The sequence below is a fragment of the Suillus subalutaceus genome (assembly GCF_016647625.1).
Source record: "Suillus subalutaceus strain FC151 chromosome Unknown DFJ58scaffold_33, whole genome shotgun sequence".
In the NCBI taxonomy this organism is placed as follows: Eukaryota; Fungi; Basidiomycota; class Agaricomycetes; order Boletales; family Suillaceae; genus Suillus; species Suillus subalutaceus.
In genome coordinates this window covers 328,108-346,483 of record NW_024540282.1, presented here as the reverse complement: position 1 = coordinate 346,483, position 18,376 = coordinate 328,108, and the positions used below count along the sequence as shown (strand labels likewise).

The 18,376-nt window shown below is 44.3% G+C and overlaps 6 protein-coding genes across 6 annotated transcripts; 3 read left to right on the top strand and 3 right to left on the bottom strand.

The window, feature by feature from the left end:
* Positions 1-7,561: 7,561 nt before the first annotated feature.
* Positions 7,562-8,208, top strand: DFJ58DRAFT_658173 (uncharacterized protein; the record flags this gene model as incomplete). The annotated part of the gene is made up of 3 exons (XM_041382019.1): positions 7,562-7,752; positions 7,802-7,940; positions 7,993-8,208. Coding segments are annotated over 3 exons (546 nt in total), but the record flags the coding sequence as incomplete, so codon positions are not given.
* Positions 8,209-8,244: 36 nt separating this feature from the next.
* Positions 8,245-8,400, top strand: DFJ58DRAFT_624300 (uncharacterized protein; the record flags this gene model as incomplete). Its single annotated transcript, XM_041381086.1, has 1 exon — positions 8,245-8,400. A coding segment is annotated over one exon (156 nt), but the record flags the coding sequence as incomplete, so codon positions are not given.
* A 1,470-nt stretch (positions 8,401-9,870) lies between these two features.
* DFJ58DRAFT_658148 (uncharacterized protein) lies at positions 9,871-10,308 on the top strand (the record flags this gene model as incomplete). Its single annotated transcript, XM_041382018.1, has 1 exon — positions 9,871-10,308. A coding segment is annotated over one exon (438 nt), but the record flags the coding sequence as incomplete, so codon positions are not given.
* Positions 10,309-11,000: 692 nt separating this feature from the next.
* On the bottom strand, positions 11,001-11,686 carry DFJ58DRAFT_726234 (uncharacterized protein; the record flags this gene model as incomplete). The annotated part of the gene is made up of 2 exons (XM_041385337.1): positions 11,001-11,220; positions 11,274-11,686. 2 exons carry the CDS (start codon positions 11,684-11,686, stop codon positions 11,001-11,003), a joined length of 633 nt encoding a protein of 210 aa, XP_041245647.1.
* A 1,141-nt stretch (positions 11,687-12,827) lies between these two features.
* DFJ58DRAFT_658050 (uncharacterized protein) lies at positions 12,828-13,169 on the bottom strand (the record flags this gene model as incomplete). Its single annotated transcript, XM_041382011.1, has 1 exon — positions 12,828-13,169. A coding segment is annotated over one exon (342 nt), but the record flags the coding sequence as incomplete, so codon positions are not given.
* Positions 13,170-13,565: 396 nt separating this feature from the next.
* Positions 13,566-13,921, bottom strand: DFJ58DRAFT_840101 (uncharacterized protein; the record flags this gene model as incomplete). The annotated part of the gene is made up of 2 exons (XM_041392574.1): positions 13,566-13,780; positions 13,828-13,921. 2 exons carry the CDS (start codon positions 13,919-13,921, stop codon positions 13,566-13,568), a joined length of 309 nt encoding a protein of 102 aa, XP_041245645.1.
* Positions 13,922-18,376: the final 4,455 nt, after the last annotated feature.

The following is an 18,376-nucleotide window of genomic DNA, read 5'->3' as shown; positions in this document are numbered from 1 at the left end:
TTTGGTCGCGCAAACCAGAAACAATATATCTGTTGTCTGCACTGAGGCTGATGGATGAAGACATTGGAGGTGTGGCCAACAAATGTGCAAGTGGTCTGGCCAGTATTCAGGTCCCAGAGACACAGGGTGTGGTCCCAAGAGGAAGAAAGGGCGAATTGTCCATTGGAAGAGATGTCAATGTCAAAGATGAAGCGGACTCAGATGATAGGCGTTAAACGACCCTTGGAAATATGTAGATGATTAGCGTGCTGCCTAAATGTGAAAAGAAGTCACAAACCGGACACTGAGTGCTGTATAGCCATCTCCCTTAACTGAGGCTTCAAGTTGGTCCGTGAGGAAGACTAAGTACAAATCGTTTAAAGTTGTTCCAAAGTGACTGTGCCATTCCGGAAAATGCCAGACACATAGTATCTTTCCAAATTGGGATGTTTGCGTTAGGCGCGGTAACTCAACTCAATGATGAAGACAGGGATTTATTCACTCTCCATTCAATCACCTCACATCTACCATTCTAGTTACCATGAACAATTGCACTGATGCTAACGGAGGAGTCAGAAACTGAAATGGAGATGGACACCAAGATCACCAGGTACGTTGAGGATTTTTAACATTGGCTACTCACGAATCACCAATATGAATCTATAGGTCCCTCAACAATTTCTCCAACATGCGCCAAGACCTAGGAATGTCATGTTCACAATGACGGGAGGGCAACTGGTGAGTCAAACTTATTCAAAAGCTATGGCACTGACATTTTAAAGGAGTTGATGTACATTACCTGGGCCACCGCACAAATGCGCATGCGCCAGCAACTTTATGAACCCACCTTACCGCTTCTTCCCAATCCGCTGCCTCCGATTTGGCCAGACGAGGTGCGTGTGATGATGGTCTTATGGATTGCGAGGGAACACTGGGTCTTTGAAATGGAGATGCAGGAGCTTGAATATCTCCTGGGGCTCAGAGGTTAGCGCTTCTAAGTAAGCCATTTAAGAGTTATAAAATTCTGAATGGACCTACAAGTATCATCAGACCATACAGATAAAGAGGGACAAAGGCTCTAAAGGACCAACTGAGAATGAGATTAGGCAACTCCATGCACTGGATACATACAATGTGATTATACCAAATACCCCACTCTGTCCCAAACAACATTTCATGTTTCTCATTGCCCTCCTGAAGATATATGACACTGTCTAGTTGCGAATTGAGGACATCGAGGACAGTGTATGAGGTTACAATTTCTTTTTTGAGTTCTGCTTCCATCCTTTTGCTTCTGTCTAACATGGCATCTTTGTCAAGGGCAAGTGGGCGCTCGGCTTCCAAGTCTTCAATGATATTTCGCCTGAAGAGTCATCTTCACGTCCTGCAGGCTTTCCTGTTCCTATTATCACGTTCTGCTATATCTTTTCAAAGTTGCAGCTCAACATATCTGAACTCATTGTTCCATATTGCAACAAGTAACAGACAAATCTGTTAAAAATGATTAAAAAAATTAGTTTAAAACAGATAAAAGTCACCCTACTTTCATGTATAGTCGCTACCATGGCCAAACTTGCAAAGACCCATACACGTGAGAATTACGTTGGATCATTCGTATTGCAACTGTACATCAAGAACCTTCTTCATCTGTCTGCGTGTGGGGAACTTCCCAGCGATGGCCTGTAGTCTCAAAGACGTCAAATAGAAGGGCATCCCGCCACTCCTCAAGATCGGTGAGGACTCCAGCCTTAAAGAATATCTTGGATGTTCCCACACGGAACAACTCAGCATTGAGATCCAAAGCTTCTATATAATATGGATGCACAACCATCCATGTATCCACAAGGAATAATTCCTGGAGTCATGATCTCGTAGTGCTGACGAAACTTGACAAAAGGAAGTTAATGAGGAACCAAAACACGAATGCCCTCAAAGCACTGTTGCAATGTGATTGATCGAGGACAAGATGCACGTCCACCCTTCCAAGTTTCTTATTGACGTTAGACACAAAACAATGTACGAAATGTGGTTGCATCACCTGTAACTGTGCTGTGAAAAGCGCTAATTACTCTGTGCTGCGAGCCGCTTCTCGCAAACCTGAGAGACTCAGAAGGGCAAGTCCAGTCCAGTTTCTGAACTCTCAGGGTACAGTTATAACAATGATCGATACAGATCCGAGTCTTTCCTCCAGTTACTCAGCGTGAGTTTGAAGCAGGATGTCCAGTTACAGTGTCACGCTGAAATGATGATGTCAAAACGGCATTCTCGTTGGCTGTCAATTCAATTAAACACAATGAGTGAGGTCAAAGTTGGTTTACAAAACATAGTACTTCTCAATCGCTTAGCAGCTGACGTTTGAAGGAGTGTACCATTTCCATGTGTGGATTTGCGTTATTAGTAGTTGCCTTGGCATGTCTACCCGAAAAATGATTATGAACCCTTTTGTCAAACACAGATGTCTTGATGTGTGTCCTTTGCTTTTATCACGCTATCACATCTTTGATGTTAGGCATTTCATCAGTTGTACTAGTAAATTTGACAATCCCTGCCCAAGGTCCAGTTAGACATCAAGCACTTGCCACCATTCACTCAGCTGTTCTCAACATGGATGGGAAACCTTACCATGACTACAGTACTACTCAGGTGCAGTATATACCACCTTGACTTGTGAACCTTGAGCTGGCTTCAATGGACTACACAATATCAGAAGAGACCGCTATTTCTAACCCTGGCCATGATCACATATACACGCGGTTCTCAAAATGCAAGAAACAGGTCATTCTCACACTTCTTTCTTCCTTTGGATTCACATCATACATTGCACATCTACACAATTGACCCGAGTCTTTCCATCTTACTTTACCGCATTCTCAGTAACCATAGCACAAGTGATCCGCTTGTGTGTGCCTGCGGTTGCATCTGATCTCAACACCCAGCCATCTCTCATGGGGTCAGCACCCACAATGCTTTGGGGGAATTTCTTCATTAATACAGTGGTCCAGCCATTCGATCGGTTTATGGTTATTTGCTGCGTGTCTTGTATTTAACGTTTCATATGTTATCTTCTATATGCCCTCAACAAACCTCTCTTATTCACTCCATATCTAGCCGGTAGAAGACCTGTCAATCTTGTTGGAGCCCCCCTCATGTGCTTCAGATCCATCAGTGCTGGCCTTTCTGCTTCCATCCCTGTGTACATGGTTTCACAGGCTATTGAGGGGTTGGGTGCAGGTTCTGTAGCCTACATCGGGTCTGCTGTGATTGGAGACATCTACCAGCTTAAGCAGCAAGTAAATGCCCTTGGTGTACTACGATCTGTATGTACACCCCCGTTTTTTGCTCTCCCAATACTGATTTGTACCGTTTCGTGTTCTCTTAGGTGACCTTTATCAGAATGATAGTATTGACACTTCCAATCAGTGGTATAAACTACTTCATTGGGGTACAACTCACCTAAAGCTCAGCTGTCGGGATTGGTCACTGCATATGCTTCCTGGTGCACCTTGCAGTTCTGTCTAGGTGTCATGGGTGGCCTCATCTTCATCCTCATGTTCCTATATTTCCCAGAGACCAGTCGTCCAGGTATGAGAGGGATTGATCAGATAACTCCTTCGAATAGACCATTCAAATTCATGATTATCAATCCCCTGAAACCAGTGCTCCTCTTTGAATGTTCTCACCATCGTGATGTGGCAGTTAGGTTTGGCCGGTGCTCCGTTTGGCCTGGTTAGGCAGTGGCTGGTGTCAGCAGGTTGTGAGAGGCTTGAGTGTAGGCAGGTTTAGGGCTGGTAGCAGAGTGGCTGGTGTTCCAGGAGGTTTGGTTTAGGCAGGCTTGTGTCAGCGAGAGGCGCGAGGTCAGGTGCATGTGGGCTCGGAGGCGAGTAGAGGCAGAGTGGCTGTTCAGAGTTGTCAGAGGTTGCCGAGCACAGGGTTTTAGAGAGAGTAGTCACGTGTTGTTGGTCTTCAGGCTTGTTCCATCTTGTTGCTGCAGTGTGCAGGGTGTGTGCTTTGTGTCACCGTTCCAATAAGATCAAATTTTGGCACTTTAACCTCATGTCGATCACCATCAGTGGATAGTCATTCACAGTATTTATGGCCTTCTTGGTGGAATCTGGTTAGTCCGTTCAATAACTGCCTCTACACACTGAATTCTCAAGATTTTCCTACCATTGACAGTCCCTCTGGGATGGACACTCGTATGTTTCTTCTGTCTTCCGTTCCATCAAATCACTCAAGAATACACGATTCTACGACTACATTCCAGGATTCAAAATTTGACATTGCCAATCCCGCCATAATCAGTGTCTGCTTTGTCTTGGTGGCTATCAGCAACATGTGTGCGTCTTGCTTGTTTATTGTAATGACTGGCAACACCATGACATTCACGCATGCATAGTCAGTACTTTGTTATCTGGCAGAATGTCAGACATAGTTGTCGTGCCCGCAAAACCCACCGGAACAGTATCTGGTTGCCCGAAGATAGGCTCCGCATTGCGCTACCCACCACGCTCATTGGAGTCCCTTTTGCTGTACTAGTCTTTGGGCTGGTGGCGGAGTACCTGCCTGGGAGTTTGGTTGGGTTGTCGCTGTGTCTCTCCTCTCTTCGTAAATGGAGTTGTGGTGGGTCATCTGACCAAGTTTGAATAGCTTTACTTACTTTTTTGCATGCTAGACCGAGTTCGTTCTGAGCCCATCTATAGCCTACTTGACAGATCTTCTGCCTGAACAAAGTGCTGAAGCTGTTGCTGCAACCACATAAGAGACTTTTTTGTATCAGCAGCAATTAACCCATCTCATCACCAACCTTTATTGACAGCTCACTAAGCCTCCTTCTGCTCTCGGTCAGCATAGGCTGGATTATACCAGCTATAGAAATGTTAGGGATTGTGGGGATGAACACACTTGTAGCTATCCTCGCATGGGGTGGCCACATGTGGGTGTCTTACTCTTCTTTCCTATATTCTGACCTTTGGCTTTTGTTACAGTGTGCTCTGGTACACCGTCAAATATGGTGTAAAGTCTGAGTGAGTGGGCCACATCGGATGATCACACGAATATTGAGACTGCGGCTGTACTACTAGTTGACACATGGACTAATTTTTCATCTTACTGTGACTCTCGTCGCTGCCAGAGTCCGAGTCATCATCATCAACTGAGGCAATCATAGCCTGAGGTGAGCACTGCCATTGGTACAGTTTTTAATATTATTTTAATCCTGCCGCAAGAACTCTGAGTTTAGCACATGAAGCATGTGCCACTCTTCGACCCACACCACCATGACCTGATGATGCGCCTACTAGTCCCCACCAGGACCTCAATACCATTTCTGCTAAGAATACCAGTATTAGTAGGCCTTCAAGTTACCTCCCTCAAGTCAGCAGTACTGCTACTAGGTCTTGCGAGCCACTTCTCGCAAACCTGAGAGACTTGGAAGGGCAAGTCTAGTCCAGTTTCTGAATTCTCAGGGTAAAGTTATAACAATGATCGATACAGATCTGAGTCTTTCATCCAGTTACTCAATGTGAGTTTGGATTCATGTTATTAGTAGTTGTCTTGGCATGTCTGCCCAGAAAATGATGGTGAACCCTTATGTCAAACCCAGATGTCTTGATGTGTGTCCTTTGCTTTTATCACGCTATCACATCTTTGATGTTAGGCATTTCATCAGTTGTACTAGTAAATTTGACAATCCCTGGCCCAAGGTCCAGTTAGACATCAAGCACTTGCCGCCATGCACTCAGCTGTTCTCAACATGGATGGGAAACCTTGGTACTACTACTATGTTTGAGCGGAGTACTGCTAGTACATGGGAGACTTGCTGAAGGAGTTTTCCCTGCATTGCAGTAATCATTTCAATGTCCGAGTCAAGGATCTCAGGTCAAGGAGAGGCAGCGACCTTGACCTTTTTTCTTAGCGTCTCCCAGCTGCCGTGATACCCCACCAACTCGAATTCTAGACTCGGATTTAACGCATGATGATATATTCTTTCCTAGTAAGTCACTCCAGCCTTCCGAGCCTGAGTCCGTCCTTTGTTTCTGACTTTACCACAGACATACTAATTCCGAGTCGATCTGACCTACAGGCTTTTCACTGTTGTTGAATAACAGCAATGAACCCGTGTCAGGTGCCAGTTCAATATCATGGCCTACTACGCACAACCCAGAGGACTACTTTCCTTGCTGTCTTCCCTCGATGTGTGGTGGTATACGTATGATGGAAAGGCAGAACTCAGATGGACCAAAGTCCAAGACAAGAACGAGTGAAGTCTAATATGATATTCGAACTGAGGAAACTTTACAGGAGTTGTACAGAGGTTTATATACTGGAAGGGATCCGAGAGGATCAGTAAGCTGAAGACAAATACTATGTACAAGCATGTGGAAATATATTGGTAAGTATGAACGGAACATAAGTAAATGAACTCGGAGATGAACAGAGTACAAGGATCAATAAGCAAGACAGAAACACAGATAACCGAAGTCTGGAGCCAAGGGGATTACCATAAGGAGATAGACGCTGATTTAAGGTTTGAGCTTTGGATATGAGTATAGGTCAGATCCGGAGGTCTAGAGATATCGGATGAGGCATCTGGATATCGGATGAGCAGATCCGGAGATCTAGATGAAGACGAGACTAGGATATGGATCATGGATATAGACCGGTAGTCTAGGGAAGGTAGAGTCTGAGATGGAATGAGCTCGGATACAATAGGACCAAGGGTGGATGAAGCAGGCTTAGCTGCGGAGGTCCGAAGGTATGGATATATGGATGTATGAAGGTGTACAGATCCAAACCGATAGTGGACTGGAGTACTGGAGTCATGGATAAGGGTATGGAGGTCTGGATGTGCATCCGGAAGGCGTGGGAACATCATCAGACAAAGGTCCGGAATACAGGATATGACACTGACATATAATATGAGCTCTATCCCTTAGGTTTGTCTTGCATCTCCCTTTCCTTGAGTATTGAGCAATGCCTTATATCAACCATTTTATCTGTTCTATCTGTCTCTAGTATGTCACATGTTGAGGGCAGCACATTGGGGTTGCACATCCAGGACCAGGATAGCCTTTGCACGTCAACCTGAAGGACTGGCAGGACAATCACAGCCAACAATCACAGGCAGTTGTGGCATCTGTGCAGGCTTGACAGAGACGGAGAATCACACAGCTGGAAAAGAAACTCGGGGTGCGTGGTCAAGGAAAAGTGAGATTACTATTGCATATACAGTGTTAGCTTTTACTCACTACTACCTACAAGGGAATCAAACTACTATATGCTATTTGATAACATCAGGGATCTCATTGGCGAAAATGACCGAAGGTGTACAACTGAGGATGACACAGAATCCAGCCTCGAGTAAGTTTTTTGCCTTTTGATGCTCCGGGTGAACACTTATACCCTGCATTTTTATGCAGTGAAGACCGACTACAGATAGGGTATGTTGCCCTCATGACTACTTTGCCATGGCTTCATGTGAAAGCTATGGACATGGATTATGATGACTACTCACACATGTTGAAACTGGTTAGCTGTTCCTACTATGTCAGTGATTAGTCTTGTTGTGCTGAGTTTTGTTTAGCTTTGGCAGGGGGCTGACAGTGCTCGAGGTGACGATACCTCAAAGCTTAAGGCACTTGTTGCTGAATGGGTTAACCATGAATTTAAATCTGATCCCCTGATTGACACTGATGATAAGCATTCCCATGGATTCACCAATGATGCGTGCGGCAAGCTACTCTGCCCAGCTGAGCTTGATTGGAGCAACCCCATGTAAGTTGTACACTCAGAATTTCAAGAAAAAATGTTCACTATTCCCTAGCGTAAGGGCCAGGATTCGAGATTGCTTAGAGGGCCATATTGTGACTGAGCTCTCCTTTCCGGCTGTCTTGTATAACAAGTATACTGCCAATTCAGATGACCTAGAGGAAGGTCTTTTCAAAGGCAAAGTTCTCCTTCAGGTTTGTCGCATTGGAGTAGCCAAATCCTCATGATCTCACTGGGTTTTTTCAGGCGTACAAAGCCGTGTTTACATCACCTTCCTCAGCAAAGGATGTTGAAGGGGATGGTGATGGCACAGATGTCATCCAGAACAACAGACATGCTAAGAGGTCGGCCTTCGGAGCTAAAGTCAAGAAACACGTCACTCACATCATCAAGATGAGAAAAGTTATGCCTCGCTCGATCACATACATTGCCTGTCAAGTAAGTAGTATTATCATTCTGTAAGCTTGATGATATATGACAACTACATAACAGGTTTGATTTGCACTTTTGTCTGTTACCTCATGGTGCTCTGTTGATGGTGACTTCGACTATGAACAATTCTGGCGGATCATCATGGACTTTTTTGAAAGGGCTCCTGGTCGTGCAGCACAGCGCAGGATTGACCTTCTCCTTGAATGGTGGACTAGGTTTGTCGTGTACACTCCCCGCTGCGAGCCTCACCTGAAATTATTATATAGAAAAGGTTTTCGGATGGAATGACCGCAATAACCTCACCAACATGGCAAAGGCCAATATGTCCGTCAACACTCTCGCGAGGCAGAGGGAACAGTGCAATGATGCTACTTTTGATTCATCCTAGGGCTCTGTGATTACTAACTACATACACTCATTTACGTTTGATTTTAATCTCATGGCTTGATGATTATTTTATTTTTGTGAAATGTGAACACCGAATGGCCACCATTCTGGGAATACATCTAGATCGTGGCAACCCCAGAATATAAGTCTTCGCGCAAATGGCATAATTCAAATTCTGTTTGTACATCTGTTCGCTTGTGTTTATACACTGATCCTAGGACGTACATCAATACCATGGTCATCTCTGAATTTTATAGTATTCACGTGAATAGTATGATTGAAGCTCTAGTTCTGCAAGATGAACACAATCAATGAAAATTGAGATAGTCAAGTTATAATATGTATATTAGGCTTTCTATAATATTCCTTTGCGGTTTGGAGAGCTTGTTGCAAATACATGATCTTGCTCAATGACCACATGGTCACAAACATGATAATCTAAAACACGGAGGTCTGAATGCTCACGGAAAGAAGTCCTCCTTGCAGTAGCTAAAAATGCAAGATTTTCCTGATGCATGGCACAATAAACTATGTTTCTTTGAATAGTAAGTGATGTACTGGGGTAATCTATGACCCACTGTTGTCAAGGCCAGGTGTAAGAGACTACATCATCAAGATGTAGCATCTGCGCAAGGCCACAACCTCCTGCAACAGTATGCAAAGCAGAATGCAATTGTGGGTGGTTAAATAAACACAGAAAATTGCGTAAATGTTCAGAGTAGGATGTAGATTGGTTGTCGTTCACTTGGTGAACACATGTTAGCTAGAGTGCAATGGGACAGCATTTTCACACAATTCCCAATTGATATATGACAGATAATCATCGCATATCTTAATGCAGGTGGCACAAAATTCACAGGAGTTTATGTAATGTTTTGTTCCCTCCTCAGTAGACATTTGTTGTTCTCTGGAAGATATTATATGTCATTCTCAGCTTCGAGATTGTGAACCTTACCTCCGGCATGGGGTTGTGAGTTCTCTGGCCTGATTCTTAGCTTTACAGTACATAACTTTATTTACTGTTGTTTTCTGGAAGACGCTGTATTTCATACTCAGCTTCGAGATTGTGAGCCTCACTTCCAGCATTGTGGTTGCGAGTCTTCTATCCTAAATTTTAGCTTTGTCTTCACCATCCCTTTCAGTTTAGACTCGAGCAATACAGCTGTCTTTTCTTGATTACAAACTTCTGTACCAAAATCATGAACGTTCCGTGTCTTTAAATGGTCAAACAAGACCATGCAATGATTGATAACAGAATTATGCTGATGCTTGTGATTACATGCTATGTATTGTGTTTACTGATGTTGGGCTGAATCATGGAACCATCACAGAATTTCAATTCGTGATGAGCGCCAGCGCAGTCCACGCGACATGTTCTTCTTTGGCATGCTTCAAAATGGTGTGCGTGGGGTGGATGCTATATTCATCCCGGGAGATGATGAAGTGGGTGACTTCCAAGAGTATGGAATAGACTGGGAAGCATTTGATGAAGATCATGTTCGTCAACACCATAATACAGCAAATGGTGTGGATGAAACAGCAGACAACGCATTTGTCGTTCATCCCCCACAGCAGCTATCAGATGTACAGGTACCAGAAGCGAACCGTCCACTGACAGATGCACAGATACATGATCTAGATAACCAGCTTACCCTTCTACCTCATTACTCATCTTACTCCATGGACAGCTGTAGGTTACTGTGGATTGATGCACTTCAAATATGCTGTAACATGTTTCATTAACTTTGAATACTACCAGCTTGGACTCTCATTCCTATGATGGTATATCTGCTGGTACAACACGATTGTCAAACATCCATCAAATTCGCAAGCTCAGAATTTCTTTTGGTTTGACAGTTTGTTGTGTTATCTATATAAGTCATCCGGTGCCATTCTGAGGGAGATTTGAAAGTCGGACAACTCGTCGTGAATAGCATCCAGCCTGGCAGCACTTGCACTGCACCATTGAGTAAGACTTCAATAAATAATATTGTATTGTGTAATGCAATCATCTTGAGATCAGGAATCGTGAGTCGGGAACTGAGACCACATTATTGTGTCAAAGGACATATAGATGGGAAAGAGCAAAGGTACTAGTGATAATCAGTACTACTATGACAGTGGTTATGGTAACTTGGTTTTAATGGCATTGAACAGCAAGGTCGAGATACAATACGAAATGGAGACATGGTTGCTGCAGATTTTATCAAAGGCAGAAAAGAAGAAGAGGTGGTAGTATAGTATGATATGGAAATGTGGATGGAGCACATTGCACTGGTGAAGACAGAAGTAGTTAATGCAGGTTGTATCAAAGACAGGATGGCAGAATGGAGACAGGGTTACAATGGGCCGCATGAAAGACGTTCAAAGGATATTAAAGCTAGAGGGTCCTGAAAAAGTGAAGAGAGAAAAATGGATCCAAAGATCAAACTCTGTCACTGTGTTGTCATCTCGAGGGTATCATTAGCGAGAGGTATTGGCTCAAGGGGGTTATCAGAGGGGAATATTGACCCAGCCCCATTATTATGGGGCAGCTCCTGGGGATCTCCAAGCAGTGCAGCGAGAGACTCACTGTCATGTTCTGCAGGGATGGTAATACTCTGGGTGGCTTGGGCAGGAAGGTTCTTGAATGGGTGATAGCCAGGTATATCTGTACTTGGAGGGGGGGAAGTGGAACACTTTCCCAGAAGGTGACCATGGAATTGTACCTGATACATTCTGGGCTGCTGAAGACAACAGCAGCAATGATTTGGGCGAATGTGTCTGGATGCTGATAAATTTTGATGCGAGGGGTCACAGCACCGCCAGCATAGTCATACAACAAGACTCTGAGCTTGCGATATCGGTGTGTAAATGAGTGCACCTGGGGAATGTTAATTGTGAAAGGCTTAAAGATCAGAGGTAGTAGATGGCCTAGGGAGCCATTTGCCAGGGATTGAGGTTCAGTTGTCACTAAACGGTCAAGTTCAATGGTTGTCATTTTGTTCAAGGTAGCAACATCGTTAATGGGAATTGACATCAGCAATGCCAATTTTATTCCATTGTCAATTGTCCTATAAAAGTATGGCATATTGGCGCTGAGTGAGGGAACAAAGGGTGCAATGTGGTGAGACAGAGACATTGCTTATCACCACAGTCTAACTAAAAATAACACAAGATTCATACAAAAATAACTGGAATTAGCAAAAGCAGGCATAATACAGTTCAAAAAAATGGCGTGCTACATCGAAAGAGGAAAGAAAATATTTTTATCCTAGTCCTTGTTAAGCCAGAATTCTGATGCATGTTCCATACTGTTATATTGAGTGAGATGAGGGTCTGCACTTGCACCAAAGTGAGGGACAACATTAACAGGCGCCCTGAGCTGAGTGACTGGTATGACATTACCAGTGCTAGTCCCATTTGACCGCTTTGCCCTCTTCAGCAAATGCAGCTGCATAGCTGGGTCACGCTCACCATGACTATTGTTAAAGCATTGCACGTAAGTGAGGAAGCAATCCTTCCCAGCCTCCTGTGTGTCCATCTTTCTAATTGGACAGAGAATAAGCCTGATTTGAGCGACAATGTGGCCTGGGATCTCAAGAGTTAGAGAGTATTTAACATAACAGAAACACATCGATCACCATGAAGACCATCAGTGGGCCATGAGTGCCCATCCTTGTTATTGACGATAACACTGCTGAAGGTCCAGATGTCAGAAGGCAGTGTGCAGTTCAGGGTCTGTGCAGGTCACACATTGGTGATATCGTGAAATTTGGTATCTCGAAGCCGGAGTTTGAACCATATTTGAAGTTTATCGAATGGAAGCAGAGCATTGGACCCAGTCCTCCTAGCCCCCCCCCAAGCAGATGAACATGATCGTAACCCATGAGTATCTTCACGATGAAGGAAGTCTGCGATGGCTGGTCATAAGTTCAGGAAGGCTGAATTGAAGGCAGTATTATTGACGGAAATGGCCCTGATGGATGGGTGGTAGGCTAGAATGAAAGGCTGTACATTTAACAACAAAGGTACACAGTGGCAGAGGGACTGTCCCTACCTTCCTTGGCTGGAGGGCCTTTGCTACTGCAAAGTCAGGTCAGTGATCCGGTGTGCATATCCAGGAGACTTGATTATGGGCCAAGAGGTCTGCAGGGGAGGTCATCATCATAATCAAAATCAAAATCAATGACATCATGATTGACATTAAGGTGTTATAGTCCAGATTGGTTCACAGCCTCAAGTCTAATTAGACTGTTGCAAGGTCAAACAACAACATTTGTCTACATGGTCAAGGGTAACAAACAGATTTGTGAATCATAGTTGTGGTTGTTACTTGAACATGCAGGATTTTTTATTTCAGTTATATGTGCATGCTCCATTGCATCTGCACTCCACTGCATGGTGACACTGGTATTGCATATACTGGGAGCTATATTCTGCAGGAGCTTTATCTTTGGAATGTACCAGTTGTGAATAGGCCTTGTTGCCCTTTCTGCGATGAAGCCCAGCAGCAGTGATTGAATGTTTGTTAGCATGAAATTTGGCCAGTGCTGTGAAATACACTTGATATTGTGATCATCAATCCGTGATGACTGTATGAGATAATGAAAGTCCATCAGAGCTCATACAGCAGTCATATGGTGCTGGGTACTACATCTGCACTGACCAAACAATTGAGTGCTGGATGTCAAATTGGGCACACCCTGTGACCTGCTTCAGCTTTGAGATCCACCATAAAAATGGCAAAACCCTGTCACAGGCTGCAACACCGTGAAGTGGAAATCAATTTCTGCTTCCCCAACCACACATAATCCACTTAACGTTGTGATCGTAAAACTCTCATGAATATGCTGGAGATCTTCCGGGTGTGAGGAAGTGTGATGGGTCAGCAAAGGGCCAATCCTGCCAGAAAGGTTTGTCGACCCCATTTAGTAATGAAACTTTTGCACTTTGTTGAAGAAAGCTTTAATAATCATTGGAATCGACCTTTTCCTCTGGACAACAGCTATTTGTGTGAGTCATAGTTGAACTAGTTTGAGGCTGGTGTTGGAAGGGTCGCCAAATTGCTTGAACATGGCCATAATAACCAGGGAAGTTTTGCTGCCAACAGTAGCCAGCATCATGGCTTTTGGAGTATCGATGATGTAACTTGCAAGAGGAGTAAAGCAATAGTGACTGTGCCCAATGGGATCTGACAACATGATTCCCTCACAGGCAGGCTGATTAAGCAGCTCTAAAACAAGATTTAGGCACTGATGGACTAATGATCCTCCAGCATACCACGCATGTGTTTCTTTTTGTAAAGGAATTTTGGCATGGGGAGCAGGGCAGTGAGCACAAAAGAATTAGATGATGTCTTCAGTCTGGTGGACATGGGTATGTTAGCGAGGCTGATGAGGAGTGGGTGCACAACTCAGTCGCTCGTTATCACAGATATATTTGTCTTGTCGGATGATAGAATGGTCCCAAGTAGGGTCGCACCTCATGGTAGAGCCGACTGTGTTGAAAATGATAAGTACTGAGCAGCTTTCACAAACAAAGATACACACCTGCATCATCCACATGTCATCTCCTATCATCCATTTGGAATACACACAGCACAGCTGCTCCACCATGGGTATACACCTTGTGGGGCGAAACATCTTAAACCAGTCATGAAAGGATGGATGGTTGAGTATGCTGAAGATACAATCCAAGGGGGTCATGCCAATACAATACAACCAGTGATTTTGTCGGATGCATTGTCTGAATTACTTGAGACATCCAGTGTGGGCCACTTGGCAACGTTTCTGCTCTGCCTCGCAGTTTCCTTGGCTGAAGAGAACGACAGAGGAAGACCCCCGAATCTTAATGAGCACTTCGTTCAGACTGACCGATTGAAGATGTCAAGTACTTAATATACTGAGTGCCAAAAAGCTATCTATCTCCCCATACTTAATCCCAAACAAAGTAGCCATGAGGCAAGTTCCTAATCTTTCTGGCCACTGAATGGGTAGTAAGATTTGTTGCACATTGTATACTGTTCTTGTCTGAGTTGAATAAGTCAAGAAAAGTATGGCCTGTACCATATGATTGAGAAGCTCCAGGGAACCAGTCAATGAAGTCGCCCAGTCTGTAATATTCCTTCTTCATTGACGAGACTGCTGGTAGAACCATCATCATTTAAATCAACACCACCCCCCAGTATCCCCATCCCAGCCTCCAAATCTGTCATAGTCTTCATACATGTTTGTGAAGTGGGGGAGAATCATTGGGAATATTGAGCTCATCAAGGCAGACATTGGATGGGGAAAGATGTGGATTGCCTTTAAAAAAACACGGTCTTTTCCACCATGTGCTTCCTCATACTCTACACAGTAAGTCTCCTGATGCATTGATATTTGTGGTGCTATGGTCAACAAGTCGCAGGTTCTCACATTGAGTCATGGGCTGCTGGTCAAAATATTACTATCCAATTGGATTGATGTGGCATAGGTGTATTTGATAGTCGCGCACTGTTTTTTTTGTATTACCTTACCAAGTGCATTATGTATAATGGCGTAAATTCAATCAAGTGTTTCAGTAGAACAACTCATAGTACTAGTATTTACAACTTAGAGTTGCTCAACTCGGACACTGGCAGCATTGGCAACCTTGAAAGCTTGATAGCTATATGTCCTGTATGTCCTGTGAGAGCTGTGCGATGTAGAGACTCAAGTCTCTGCGGGCACATATAGCCTACATCATGACTCATGGCAACTGGCCTTTACTGCATGACTTGCAACCATCATCCATATGCGATTTTCTATCATGTCTCTAATCATTCTGTACACAATGCACAGCACTCCCACGTGCCCACTTTCTCGTGCTTAAGCACACTGTGTCGCGCATCATCCAGGAGCATCCATCCATCATCCAACCAGTTCCCTGGTGCATCCCTTTTCATTATCTAACTATATCTAGCATATTACACTTTGTATTTCATTATGCACCCTTACTTTACCTCACTTACATACTTAGAGCGCTCCTATTTGGCTCTGAGCCCTGAGAAAGCGCTTAGGTAGAACTTACATACTTTCATGTTCATTTTACACCTTTTACCCATCTTCCTATCATCTTTCTACTAACCATGTTACTTGGCAGTTAGTTCCATGCAATGCATGCTATCCGTCATCATCTTAAGAGCCCTAGCATCAGTCTAAAGCTAGTGGCACTATCAGTATCCATTCTAGATTCACACTTTTCCTCATATCATCATCTCAGTACATGTCTTCACTTTGTGCTACTTTCATGTTTTGCTTTCCCGCACGCGCGCCTTCAGCACATTTCTCGCACTTACACATCGCCTTTTGTTGCCTTTAATCAGGGTTGATCAGCATCATTCCATGAATCCTTGCTTTCCTTGCTTCCCCTTTAGGGTCGAACGTTCTTGCATTCTGCGAGTATAGCAGCTAGGCAGAGCTTAGACTCACTTATACTGGTTGAGCATTATATTTCTTAGTGCCTAGCCAGGTTGTGATTCCGCACAGCGAATTGCCTGACTGTGTTTATATGCCTCTTGTGAGCGCTGTCCACTCTGTGAGAGTCTGTGAGCAACTGTGGGGAATTGTCAAAATAGCCACTATCTGGGGAGAAATGTTCAGTTTACTGATGTGGACTCACTCTCGACTACTTCTGACAGTGATGACATCATCAGTCTGTCTTTTAGCTCTGCTTCTCCCCCCTCCCCCCTCTCCCCTATGGCAGGAACTTCAGGTTCTTCTGGTGATAGCTCTAACTCTTCTGATGATGTCCCTTTGCCTTATGGCCGCCTTCTTCACACCATTAATGCTCTTTGTTGTGGTGTTCAAACTCGGGCTAGCCTTGCAGAACCCTTTTTGCTATAGAGGTCAAGCATCCTAGAAGCCCACATCATCTCCATGCATCACTCCCTTGCAAAGCCTCGACTCACTCGACTCTTCCTTGTCGCACCAGACTATATCCAACTTGGCCGATACGGACCTGTTGCCTCAGCCACTCGCAGGGAGCCAGGGTTGTCTGTACCATCCCTTACTTGTCGTTTTGGTCATTGCGCACCTCGGCCGACCGTTCCATCCCATCGGTACCGAATCCTCCCATGTCCTGCCCATGTCCGCCTATCTCCATTGGTGTGTTTTAAGCTTATTTTATCATTACTGAATGAACAGCAGGTGTTATTACATGTATCCCCATGACCGCAGCACTCGCAAGCCTTATTACATATTGAACCGAATACCCTGTGTTTCGCTACTACTCTTGCCTGTGCAATTCCGGACGTTCATGCAGTTAGATAAATAGGACTCAGGTTTCATATTATCTCTTCCTTCCCTTCTCCGGACATACCTGCCTACCGTTGTAGGAGTCACCTTAGTTAGTGTTGATTGTGCAATTGATCCCTCTTTGCTTTTCAACTCGGACGTGCCTTAACCGCGCTAAGTGCGCACTCTCTAAGGTTTCTATACCTAGGCCTTGTATAAGACTTGGACCGCTACTGCAAGTCTAGACTCGGCAACCCATACCTAGTTATACCTAGACTCTCTTTACCTCAGCCTAGCCTTACCTGCCGCTCCCATTGGCATCAGACTCCTCTACTCGTGTTGGTGTTTATCATTGGTATCTCGCATCGGTGATCCTCGTCGGTATCTCGCATTGGGTACACCGTTGGTATCCCACGTTGCATCAGACATTCTCGGACTCGAACCTTCGGTTGGTCGGAACATCTCAGGTCTTAGATCTTAGCTTCTTCCTTTCTCTTCCCTCACACTATTAGAAGGAAGTGCTTTAATAGCAGTCCTTGGGTCGACGTACTGCACTCACACCCATTAGGATTTAGTAAGTTAGTTGGTATATCTAGCTGACTGCTATTTCTTTCACCACATCGTGATGAGGTTAAGAGGGCTTGTGTATTGCACAAGCCTGATGAGCCTCCTCCATGAGCACCTCAGCTTCACATGTTGGTTCATCATGAAGAACATCGCCCTCACTTGTTTCGGCAGAACCTCTGTGTCAACCCCAAGATCTTTGACAATATTCTCGATTATATATCTGATCATCCCATCTTCCAAAACCAATCCAACAATCCTCAGCTCCCTGTCTCCATCCAACTGGCTATTTTTTTGAATTGGGCCAGCCACTATGGCAATGCGATTACTCTTGAGGATGTTGCTCAATGGGCAGGTGTCAGTGTTGGGTCCATAGTTAATTGCACTAATCATGTGATGATTGCGGTACTTGATGCCCATGATTAGTTTATCTGCTTTCTGGCAGGTAACTCTGAGGACACTGACCTGGCTCACAAATTTGCTGAGTCACGTACCTGCCCAGAGTGAAGGTGGCTTTCTAGCCATTGATGGCTCAACTATGGATCTTTTTACCAAACCTGGCTACTATGGTGAGACATTTTATGATGGGAAATCCAAGTATTCCCTTGGCTGTCAGGTTTTTATTTTATTTTATTTTCATGTGCAAAATTTAATTTAATTCTAGGCAGTCATTTTGCCCCATAACCTTCTCATTGTGGATTATTCTCTGGGTCATCCTGGGAGTGTCAATGATGCATTCACTTTTCAATCTACTCATCTCTATGAAGAGCATGCTGACCTTCTACCTGATGGTCATTGGGTGAAGGCTGACAGTGCATATCCATTGGAGCCATGGTGCATTGCCCCTTTCAAGAAGCCTTACAATGGGCGGTTGACAAAGGACTAGAAGTCATTTAATTATCACCTCTCTAAGGGTTTTTTTTTTGGTGGTTTTCAATTGATTTATATTTATTTAGATTCATGCTCATGCCGAACACACATTTGCTGTTTTGAAGGGATGGCTTCAGTCC